Source organism: Heteronotia binoei, chromosome 11 (assembly GCF_032191835.1).
Source record: "Heteronotia binoei isolate CCM8104 ecotype False Entrance Well chromosome 11, APGP_CSIRO_Hbin_v1, whole genome shotgun sequence".
NCBI classification, from domain to species: domain Eukaryota; kingdom Metazoa; phylum Chordata; class Lepidosauria; order Squamata; family Gekkonidae; genus Heteronotia; species Heteronotia binoei.
Window position 1 is genome coordinate 76,325,655 of NC_083233.1, and position 12,013 is coordinate 76,337,667.

Genomic DNA, 12,013 nt, shown 5'->3' on the forward strand with positions numbered 1-12,013 from the left:
GTGATATTTACCCTGCAAAGGGAGCGTATTTATGCTAATCTATTGATTTACTGACAAATTGTCTATAGTTGTATTTTGTGTATTTTCAATAAAGTTGTGGAAAAGTTTAAAAAAAAACAGCCTCAGAGTAAGGAGTCAATAGCAGCTGTGGGTCCAACATGGGAGGGACGGTGGCTCAGTGGTAGAGCATCTGCTTGGGAAGCAGAAGGTCCCAGGTTCAATCCCTGGCATCTCCAAAAAAGGGTCCAGGCAAATAGGTGTGAAAAACCTCAGCTTGAGACCCTGGAGAGCCGCTGCCAGTCTGAGAAGACAATACTGACTTTGATGGACCGAGGGTCTGATTCAGTATAAGGCAGCTTCATATGTTCATATATGTTCACATGTTGGAAGTGAAGGTGCTGTCCCTTGTATCAGCCTCCACACGTTGTGGGGACAGAGCAGATAGCTAGAGAGTCACACTGACCCTTCCTTCATACACATATGCTCTTCTGCCTCTATCCCTTTGAAGTGTAGATTGTTTTCTACAAGGAACTTCCTTCCTTCAGACCTGTCTCACACAATGCTTATGCCCTTCTCTGGCACCACGAGGCAGATGGCCCTCTTGCCACCGGCTTCCATTCTTAGCTAGCAAGATCCAGGTGGGCAGCCGTGTCGGTCTGAAGCAACAGAACAAAGTAGGAGTCCCGGAGCACCTTTAAGACCAACAAAAGTTTTATTCAGAACGGAAGCTGTCATATGAGTACAGGAACACCTCTGGGAGGGACGTGTCCTCAGTTTAACTCAGACTTGCAAGCAATAGAGCCATTAGCAGACAGTACTGATTGCCTCATTCTCCCATTCAGACATGTTACCATTTTATTGGTTTCCCACGCCAATGCTATCCGGACCAAATGTTCTTTCAATTTGTTAATTTCACTATTTTGCCACGGGAGTCTAACTTTGTACCACGTTGCATCCTTAACCACTGCCCACCAGATCTATGTAGCTCTGCTCACTGCACCCCATTCCATCGCCTGATGAAGTACACGTGCATATGAAAACTTCCATTCTGAATAAAACTTGGTTGGAGTAGCAGCAAGCAACAGAGGGATTCGCACTGTCCCTCAAGTGGCTTGCGAGGATCAGGCCGGCTTCTGAGCCTCAAAATAACAACACAACAAAAACCAACTCTCCATCTGTAGGGCCCTTCTTATTATTTCCATATACGGATCCCAAGCTACTAGAAAGGTTTTTCCTCACCGCACTGGATTTCCTGCATTTGCTTATTTATATGCCACTTTTCTCCCCCGCTGGGACTCCAAGCGGCCCACAACACTGTTTCCCCCTTCCCCTAGTCTCTCACAACAACAACCCTGTGAGGAAGGCCAGGCTGAATATCTGTGAGAGACCCAAGGTCCCCCAAGGAGCTTTCACGATAGAAGTGGGGATTCAGACCAGGGTCTCCCAAGATCCTAATCTGACCCTCTAACCACGCCAGCTCTCATCAGGCTCCTTCCATACTCACTTCCAGATGCCAGGGAGATGGAGGAAGTCGCCCCAAGCTGCTCCTCTTCCTCTTCCTCTTCTTCATATGGTACTTCTGTTATGGGAAGATGCAGAGAGGGAGATCAGACCTCAGTTACACAGCAGCCCAATGAAAAAGCATGCCTCTTCCAACCATGCAAGGTGGGTGAAATCAGTGGAGGATCATCTCAGAGTCAATTAAAAAACCCACAAAACTTGAGACCAAATAAAGTTAGGAAAGGAAAGGTCCCCTGTGCAAGCACCAGTCGTTTCCAACTCTGGGGAGACACTGCTTTCACAATGTTTTCACGGCAGACTTTTTACGAGGTGGTTTGCCACTGCCTCCCCCAGTCATCTACACTTTCCCCCCAGCAAGCTGGGGACTCATTTTACCGACCTCGGAAGGATGGAAGGCTGAGTCAACCTTGAGCTGGCTACCTGAAAACCCAGCTTCCACCGGGGATTGAACTCAGGTTGTGAGCAGAGCTTAGGACTGCAGTACTGCAGCTTTAACACTGCGCCACGGGGGGCTCTTGTTAAACAAAGCTAAAGACACGCAAAATCCCTTTCTGGATAAACGGCAATTTGTACTATACTTGGGAGTCACATTTATCTAAAACAGTGACAAACATTTTCTCACGTCCTCAACACTGTCATGTAACGGTATTTTCAAACTTCTTAATAATATTCTTTGTAACATCTTTCGCTTTCCCTTGGGCTGCTTCCACATGAAGGGTTTGCCCCAAACATAATTTCCCATGGCTTTCCCTGCTTTGCTGTACTCCTTCCCAAATTTGTTTTGGCAAGATCTTAAGATAATAATAATAACAATAAATTTTATTTATACCCCGCCCTCCCCGCCGAGGCAGGCTCAGGACGGCTTACAGGACATGGCATAAGCCATGTTATAACAATAAAAACAGGATAATACAATTAAATACAATTCACAATTAACATTAAATAATCTAAAAACAGTCTAAAAGAATACAATTTAGTGGTGCTACTATCTCAGTTGTGTTAAAGATGGCGAGATGCTTATGCCAGGTTCCATCTTAGAAGGCTAGTTGGAAGAGGGCGGTTTTGCACGCCCTAAGGAACTGATTAAAATCCCGTAGGGCCCGCACCTCTTCCGGCAGCTGGTTCCACCATTGGGGAGCCTTTATAGAGAAGGCCTGTTCTCTAGTTGTTTTTAATTTGGCCTCCTTTGGCCCAGGTACTTCCAGAAGATTTTGTGAGCTGGATCGTAGTGCTCTCTGGGGAACATATGGAGAGAGGCGGTCCCTAAGGTAGGCAGGTCCTCGGCCATATAGGGCTTTAAAGGTAATAACCAGCACCTTGTAATGAACTCGGTATACAATTGGCAGCCGGTGCAGTTCCCGCAGCCTAGGCCACACGTGTTCCCACCGACAATATGTCGCCTTGTAGCCGTGATGGTGCACATTTTTGCAAGTCTCGCTACCTTTCTGCCCATGCCTACCGTTTCCCTCTACTCCCCGTCAGTCATGCCAGAGGTTCTTAAGGTAGGATATAAAGCACAGTCGAAGCCCAGCTCTTCATCCTGGCTGTGCTTGCCTCTTTTTTTTTTGCTACCATTACTCAAAATGCTTTGCTAACGTAATTTAAGTTTGGATTTTTCCCTTCAAAAATTTATCTGAAAACCCACATCACATGGAACGGAGGCGGCCAAGCTTGCTTAACGTTAAGAGCCAAGCGGAATAAATATCCGATGTTTGAGAGCCACAAGACATGAATGTCAGATGTTCGAGAGTTGAAAAGGAAAAAGGAAGGGAAATAGATGAGGAAAGGGAGGGAGAGATGGGAAGAAAGCAACTTTAACTTTAAATGCATTCTCCAAGCTGCCAAGCTGGCTTGGCTTGGAGAAGTGATTTAAAGAGAGAAATGCCTTCTGCAAGCCAACCGACGGGATGGTGGGGGCTTTGAGAGCCACACAATACGTGTGAAAGGGTCACATGTGGCTCCCGAGCTGCAGTTTGGCCACATTGAGTATTTCCAGAGGCACTCTTCTTCCTCAGTGTATGGTGAGAATTTCAGGCAAGGGTTTGGGGAAGGAGGAGGCAAAATCGGTTACATATGAAGAAGGCAAGGCACTCTGTAGGTGCTCCAATGTATTCCCTCTTTCATTATTCCACAATAACGGGGGGCCTGGAGATCTCCCTGAATTACAGCTAATCTCCGGAATACAAAGATCAGTTCCTAGGGTTGCCAGGTCTGACTGAAGAAATATCTGGGGACTTTGGGGGTGGAGCCAGGAGCGAGGGTGTGACAAGCACAACTGAACTCTGAAGGGAGTTTTGGCCATCACATTTAAAGATATGGCAAGCCTTTTAAACGCTTTCCCTCAAATGGAAATAATGGAGGACAGGGGTACCTTTTTGGGGGGGCTCATAAAATTGAACCCCCTGTTCCAGTCTTTTTGAAACTTGGGCAGGGGATGTTTTGAGGAGAGGCCCCAGATGCTACGCTGAAAATCTGGTGCCCCTGCCTCAAAAAACAGGGGGCCCCTGAGCCCCAGAGACACAAAGATGGATTCTCCATTATACCCTCTGGGAACTGGTCTCCATAGGGTATAATGGAGTGCCCGGCGAACATTATTCCCCTCCCCCCTCCAGCCGCTTTCTGATAACCCTGAAAGAGGGGGAGGGCCTCCAAACAGGGGATCCCCTGCCTCCAACTGGGGATTGAGCAAATATCACAGGAAACCACAGCTTACAGATAATTAAACACACAGAACCACAGCTTTGTACGATATACTTCAAACACTTACGTTACAACGTTTATTCACGCAACTTTTTACCAACACACTTGTGTCCTTGTAAGTTTTTTCAGATTCTTTCAAAGTCCATTTCATTCCCCCCCCCAAAAAAATCCATTCCTGGATGCCAAATTCGATGAAAGGTACCAACTCCTGCTGTCCGGTATAGCTTCTACTCGCAGGAAGTACCGTAGATCAAATTTCTTCAGGCAGCAGTCCGCTGTCTACCCGGGGCATCAACACGATTCCGGCTGTTCCCATGTTTCATTTATACTTCAACAGGCTGCGTTATTGTACTAGGAACCCGTGCTCAGGCAACCGCTCTCATTGGCTTCACGCTCCACTCACAATCTGCACGCAACGGCACTTCCTGCGAGTAGAAGCTATACCGGCCAGCAAGAGTTGGTACCTTTCATCAAATTTGGCATCCAGGAATGGATTTTTTTGGAATGAAATGGACTTTGAAAGACTGAAAAAACTTACAAGGACACAAGCGTGTTGGTAAAAAGTTGCGTGAATAAACCTTGTAACGTGTTTGAAGTATATTGTAGCTAAGGCTTTCGTAACGGGGCTCTCAGTTCATGCTCATAGACAAGGGTTGGCCAAACTTGCTTAACGTAATAAATGTCAGATGTTTTGAGAGCCGCAAGACACGAGCGTCATAAGTTTGAAAGCTGGAAGGAAGGAAAGCAAATAGATGGGGGATGAAGGAGGATGAGAGAAGTATAAAGAAAGCATTTTAAATGAATTCTGCAAGCTGCCAGTTGGCTTGGCATGGAGAATTTAAAGAGAGAAAAGCCTTCTCCAAGCTGGCCGGCGGGGTAGTGGGGGCTTCGAGAGCCGCATAATGGGCACTTTCACACATGCTGAATATTTCAGTTTCAATCCACTTCAGTGTCCATTCGCAAGTGGATTCTGCCATTTCACACAGTCCAATCCAGTTGCAAAGTGCACTGAAAGTGGATTGGGAGTGTGTTATTTCGTGTGTGTGAAAGTGCCCAATATGTGTGAGCCACACGTGACACCCGAGCAGCAGTGTGGCCACTGCTGCCACAGACACCCTTCTCGTTACTTCCTGTAATTCAAGGCAGGTCACAGAGACAATGTTACGGCACACTAGGAGATAGTCTGCACCAGAGTTCCCTCTAAGATGATAGGTCCAGGCGGGCAGCCGTGTTGGTCGGAAGCAGTTGAACAAAGCACGAGTCAAGTGGCACCTTTAAGACCAACCAAGTTTTACTTAGAACGTCAGCTTTTGTGTGCTCTCTAAGCATATTTCATCCGACAAGGGGATCAGGTACTGTGCCTGGAATACATGCAGTTTGTTGATTAAGAGGGCAAACTAACGGATCACATGGTCACATGAAACGGCTTGGCTTGGCCATTTGGTCTGGATAGCCACAAAAGGTAATAAAATTCCCTGCCAAATGGTGTTTCTGCAAATCTAGCTAAATCACAAAAGGACACGTATATCCTAGTTGTAGTCCAGATTGGGTGCTTAGAGAGCACATGAAAGTTCACCTTCTAAATAAAACTTGGTAGGTCTTAAAGGTGCAACTTGACTCCTGCTTTGTGCCTCTAAGCTGAGTTAGTGTGAGCTAGCTCACAATTTTTTAGAAGATGATGATGATGATGATGATGATGATGATGATGATGATGATGATGATGATGATGATGATGATGATGATATTGGATTTATATCCTGCCCTCCACTCCGAAGAGTCTCAGAGCAGCTCACAATCTCCTTTACCTTCCCCCCCCCACAACAGACACCCTGTGAGGTGGTTGGGGCTGGAAAGGGCTCTCCAGTTTGGTGTAGTGGTTAAGTGAGTGGACTCTTATCTGGGAGAACCGGGTTTGATTCCCCACTCCTCCACTTGCACCTGCTAGAATGGCCTTGGGTCAGCCATAGCTCTGGCAGAGGTTGTCCTTGAAAGGGCAGCTGCTGTGAGAGCCCTCTCAGCCCCACCCACCTCACAGGGTGTCTGTTGTGGGGGAGGAAGGTAAAGGAGATTGTGAGCCGCTCTGAGACTCTTCGGAGCGGAGGGCAGGATATAAATCCAATATCTTCTTCTTCACAGCAGCTGCCCTTTCAAGGACAACCTCTGCCAGAGCTATGGCTGATCCAAGGCCATGCTAGCAGGTGCAAGTGGAGGAGTGGGGAATCAAACCCGGTTCTCCCAGATAAGAGAGCTAAGGCTAACCCAAGGCCACTCCAGCAGCAGCAAGTGGAGGAGTGGGGAATCAAGCCCGGTTCTCCCAGATAAGAGAGCTCTGGCTGACCCAAGGCCATTCCAGCAGCTGCAAGTGGAGGTGTGGGGAATCAAACCCGGTTCTCCCAGATAAGAGAGCTATGGCTGACCCAAGGCCGTTCCAGCAGGTGCAAGTGGAGGAGTGGGGAATCAAACCCGGTTCTCCCAGATAAGAGAGCTATGGCTGACCCAAGGCCGTTCCAGCAGGTGCAAGTGGAGGAGTGGGGAATCAAGCCCGGTTCTCCCAGATATGAGAGCTCTGGCTGACTCAAGGCCGTTCCAGCAGGTGCAAGTGGAGAGTGGGAAATCACACCCGTTCTCCCAGATAAGAGAGCTATGGCTGACCCAAGGCCGTTCCAGCAGGTGCAAGTGGAGGAGTGGGGAATCAAGCCCGGTTCTCCCAGATAAGAGAGCTATGGCTTACCCAAGGCCATTCCAGCAGCTGCAAGTGGAGGTGGGGAATCAAACCCGGTTCTCCCAGATAAGAGATCTATGGCTGACCCAAGGCCGTTCCAGCAGGTGCAAGTGGAGGAGTGGGGAATCAAACCCGGTTCTCCCAGATAAGAGAGCTCTGGCTGACTCAAGGCCGTTCCAGCAGGTGCAAGTGGAGAGTGGGAAATCACACCCGTTCTCCCAGATAAGAGAGCTCTGGCTGACTCAAGGCCGTTCCAGCAGGTGCAAGTGGAGGAGTGGGGAATCAAACCCGGTTCTCCCAGATAAGAGAGCTCTGGCAGACCCAAGGCCATTCCAGCAGGTGCAAGTGGAGGAGTGGGGAGTCAAACCCGGTTCTCCCAGATAAGAGAGCTATGGCTGACCCAAGGCCATTCCAGCAGGTGCAAGTGGAGGAGTGGGGAATCCAACCCGGTTCTCCCAGATAAGAGAGCTCTGGCTGACCCAAGGCCATTCCAGCAGGTGCAAGTGGAGGAGTGGGGAATCAAGCCCGGTTCTCCCAGATAAGAGAGCTCTGGCTGACCCAAGGCCATTCCAGCAGCTGCAAGTGGAGGTGTGGGGAATCAAACCCGGTTCTCCCAGATAAGAGAGCTCTGGCTGACTCAAGGCCGTTCCAGCAGATGCAAGTGGAGAGTGGGAAATCACACCCGTTCTCCCAGATAAGAGAGCTATGGCTGACCCAAGGCCATTCCAGCAGCTGCAAGTGGAGGAGTGGGGAATCAAACCCGGTTCTCCCAGATAAGAGAGCTCTGGCTGACCCAAGGCCATTCCAGCAGGTGCGAGTGGAGGAATGGGGAATCCAACCCGGTTCTCCCAGATAAGAGAGCTCTGGCTGACCCAAGGCCGTTCCAGCAGCTGCAAGTGGAGGAGTGGGGAGTCAAACCTGGTTCTCCCAGATAAGAGAGCTCTGGCTGACCCAAGGCCATTCCAGCAGGTGCAAGTGGAGGAATGGGGAATCCAACCTGGTTCTCCCAGATAAGAGAGCTCTGGCTGACCCAAGGCCGTTCCAGCAGCTGCAAGTGGAGGAGTGGGGAGTCAAACCTGGTTCTCCCAGATAAGAGTCCACTCACTTAACCACGACATCAAACTGGCCTCCAGCTCACACATTTTTGCTCAGGAAGGATGACACTAATTTCTGCATCAGCTCACCACTTCAATGCCAGTGGCTCACAGCTTTAATGCCAGTAGCTCACAAAGTAGAATTTTTGCTCACAAGACCCCGCAGCTTAGAAGGAACGTTGCTCTGCCCATGCTCCAACGCTCAGCGGGCAGCGAGGCCGAGCAAGGGGGCTAACCGCCCGGCCCAGCAGCAGCTAAAGCGCTCTGCCCATGCTCAGAGGCAGCACTCCCCCACCCCGGGAGCGAGAGAGGGGGACGGGGGCGGCGCTCTGCCCATGCTCCGCGGCCTCCGCTTGCCACGAAACAGGCCCGAGCCGAGCTGAGGAGGCGGCCGCACCGATTTCGACCTCGATCTCGTCGAGGCGCTGCTCCTGGCGGAGGAGGAGGGCGGAGGCCTCGCCCTCGTCGGCGGCGGCGCGCCGGTTGAGGAAGCGCAGGAGGGTGTCGGCCTGCTCGCCGTCGTCGCGGCTCAGCAGCTCCTCGAAGGGCTTCGCCTCCGCCACGTTCAGCGTCGCCCGCAGCCGCTCTCCCAGCCACTCCACCCGCACGTCGTCCATGCCTTCCCCTCAGCGGCGGCGGCAGCAGTAGGCCCGGGCCCGGCCTAACCGACGCTCGCCCGTCGCCATGGCGACCACCTCGAGCCCGGATACGCCGCGAGCGCCTCCCGCGGCAAGGAAGGAATTGCAACAGCCTGCGGTTGAAGGAGGAGGCGGCTGCAGGTTTTGATACCCCGCTCTTTCCCTGGACTTTCAGGTAGCCGGCTCGAGGTTGACGCAGCCTTCCATCCTTCCGAGGTCGGTAAAATTAGTCCCCAGCTTGCTGGGGGGGGGGGGGGGGGAGTGTAGATGACTGGGGAAGGCAGGGAAAAGGAAAGGTCCCCTGTGCAAGCACCAGTCGTTTCCGACTCTGGGGTGACGTTGCTTTCACGACGTTTTCATGGCAGACTTTATTACGGGGTGGTTTGCCATTGCCTTCCCCGGTCATCTACACTTTCCCCCCAGCAAGCTGGGGATTCATTTGACCGACCTCGTTAGGATGGAAGGCTGAGTCACTCGAGCTGGCTGCAAGACAGGAGGTGGTGGCAGCTACAAGCATAGCCAGCTTTTAAAAATACAGAGCAGAGGTCCATCAGTGGCTGTTAGCCACAGTATATATATGTGTGTGTGTATGTGTATATATATACACATATACACGCACATATATTGGCCACTGTGTAACACAGAGTGTTGGACTGGATGGGCCATTGGCCTGATCCTACATGGCTTCTCTTATGTTCTTATGTGACACAGAGTGTTGGACTGGATGGGCCGTTGGCCTGATCCTACATGGCTTCTCTTATGTTCTTATGTGACACAGAGTGTTGGACTGGATGGGCCACTGACCTGATCCAACAGGGCTTCTCTTATGTTCTTATGTGACACAGAGTGTTGGACTGGATGGGCCATTGGCCTGATCCTACATGGCTTCTCTTATGTTCTTATGTGACACAGAGTGTTGGACTGGATGGGCCACTGGCCTGATCCAACATGGCTTCTCTTATGTTCTTATGTGACACAGAGTGTTGGACTGGATGGGCCACTGGCCTGATCCTACATGGCTTCTCTTATGTTCTTATGTGACACAGAGTGTTGGACTGGATGGGCCACTGGCCTGATCCTACATGGCTTCTCTTATGTTCTTATGTGACACAGAGTGTTGGACTAGATGGGCCATTGGCCTGATCCAACATGGCTTCTCTTATGTTCTTATGTGACACAGAGTGTTGGACTGGATGGGCTGTTGGCCTGATCCTACATGGCTTCTCTTATGTTCTTATGTGACACAGAGTGTTGGACTGGATGGGCCACTGGCCTGATCCAACATGGCTTCTCTTATGTTCTTATGTGACACAGAGGGTTGGACTGGATGGGCTACTGGCCTGATCCAACATGGCTTCTCTTATATTCTTATGTGACACAGAGGGTTGGATTGGATGGGCCATTGGCCTGATCCAACATGGCTTCTCTTATGTTCTTATGTGACACAGAGTGTTGGACTGGATGGGCCATTGGCCTGATCCAACATGGCTTCTCTTATGTTCTTATGTGACACAGAGTGTTGGACTGGATGGGCCACTGGCCTGATCCAACATGGCTTCTCTTATGTTCTTATGTGACACAGAGGGTTGGATTGGATGGGCCATTGGCCTGATCCAACATGGCTTCTCTTATGTTCTTATGTGACACAGAGTGTTGGACTGGATGGGCCACTGGCCTGATCCAGCATGGCTTCTCTTATGTTCTTATGGAAGGCTGAGTCAGCCTTGGGCTGGCTACCTGAATCCAGCTTCCACCGGAATCGAACTCAAGTCGTGAGCAGAGTTCAGACCACAGTACTGCAGTACTGCTGTTTTACCACTCTACGCCACGGGGCTGCTAGGCAATGGCAAACCACCCCATAAAAAGTCTGCCATGAAAACATTGTGAAAGCAACGTCACCCCAGAGTCGGAAACGACTGGTGCTTGTACAGGGGACCTTTCCTTTCTTCTCGCTGAATCAGAGACTCAGAGTGGTTTACAATCTTCTACATCTTCTCCCCCCACAACAGACACCCTGTGAGGTGGGTGGGGCTGAGAGTTTTCACAGCAACTGCCCTTTCAAGGACAATTCCTGGGAGAGCTATGGCTGACCCAAAGTCATTCCAGCAGCTGCAAGTGGAGGAGTGGGGAATCAAACCTGGTTCTCTGTACACTTAACGGTTAACCACTACACCAAACTGGCTCTCTTGCTCCAACCTTAGACCCAGAATTAAGTACATAAAATGGGGTGGCCAAACTTATTTAATGTAAGAGCCACATAGAATAAATGTCAGATGTTTGAGAGCTGCAAGACATAAACATCAGATGTTTGGGGAGAGGAAGGAGGGAAGGAAGGAATAGATGGAGTAAGAAGGGAGAGAAAGAAAGAAAACAACTTTAACTTTATATGCATTCCCCCAAGCCTTGGCTTGGTGAAGAGATTTAAAGAGAGACAACTTCTCCAAACGAGCTGAGTTCGATCCCAGCAGAAGCTGGTTCAGGTAGCCGGCTCCAGGTTGACTCAGCCTTCCATCCTTCCGAGGTCGGTAAAATGAGTCCCCAGCTTGCTGGGGGGAAAGTGTAGATGACTGGAGAAGGCAAGGGCAAACCACCCCATAAAAGCCTCGTGATGCAATGTCACCCCAGAGTCAGAAATGACTGGTACTTGCACAGGGGACTACCTTTACCTTTTTTTTTTTAACTTTCAAGTGGTGGTTAACACCACCAAGAAGAAAGGAGGTAAATATGACATTTGCAAATATGACGTTTGCCCAAACAGGCATAATATAGCAGAGGGAATGAATCCTCACCCTGATCTCTCTCCTCACAGTGTATGGCCCCTTAACTCCCTCTTACAAACCTCTTTTTTCCCTGCAGCCACTGTGGCTGGACCTGCCTGTCCCGCATTGGGCTTGTCAGCCACCAGCGAGCCTGCAGCAGACATGGACTACTGCACCTTTCTTAAATCTTCGTTCGCGAAGTCAAGCCGAGAGAGACAAACCTCTTATACTGAATCAGGCCTTTGGTCCATCAAAGTCACTATTGTCTACTTAGACTGGCTGCGGCACTCCAAGGTCTCAGGCAGAGGTCTTTCTCATCCCCTATCACTACATCTTTTATACTGGAGATACCAGGGACTGAACCAGGACGTTGTTCCCTGTAAGCTGAGTTAGTGTGAGCTAGTTCACAGGGAGAGCCAGTTTGGTGTAGTGGTGAAATGTGCGGACTCTTATCTGGGAGAACCGGGTTTGATTCCCCACTCCTCCACTTGCAGCTGCTGGAATGGCCTTGGATCAGCCGTAGCTCTGGCAGAGGTTGTCCTTGAAAGGGCAGCTGCTGTGAGAGCTGTCTCAGCCCCA

General features: G+C 50.2%; 1 protein-coding gene across 1 annotated transcript in view; it reads right to left on the reverse strand.

The window, feature by feature from the left end:
• Window positions 1-8,654, reverse strand: part of DNAH10 (dynein axonemal heavy chain 10) — a 168,862-nt gene extending 160,208 nt beyond the window's left edge. The window contains 2 exon segments of the mRNA XM_060249163.1: window positions 1,505-1,579; window positions 8,333-8,654. Of these exon segments, the coding sequence (XP_060105146.1) occupies window positions 1,505-1,579; window positions 8,333-8,654 (397 nt within the window).
• Between the last annotated feature and the right edge of the window lie 3,359 nt (window positions 8,655-12,013).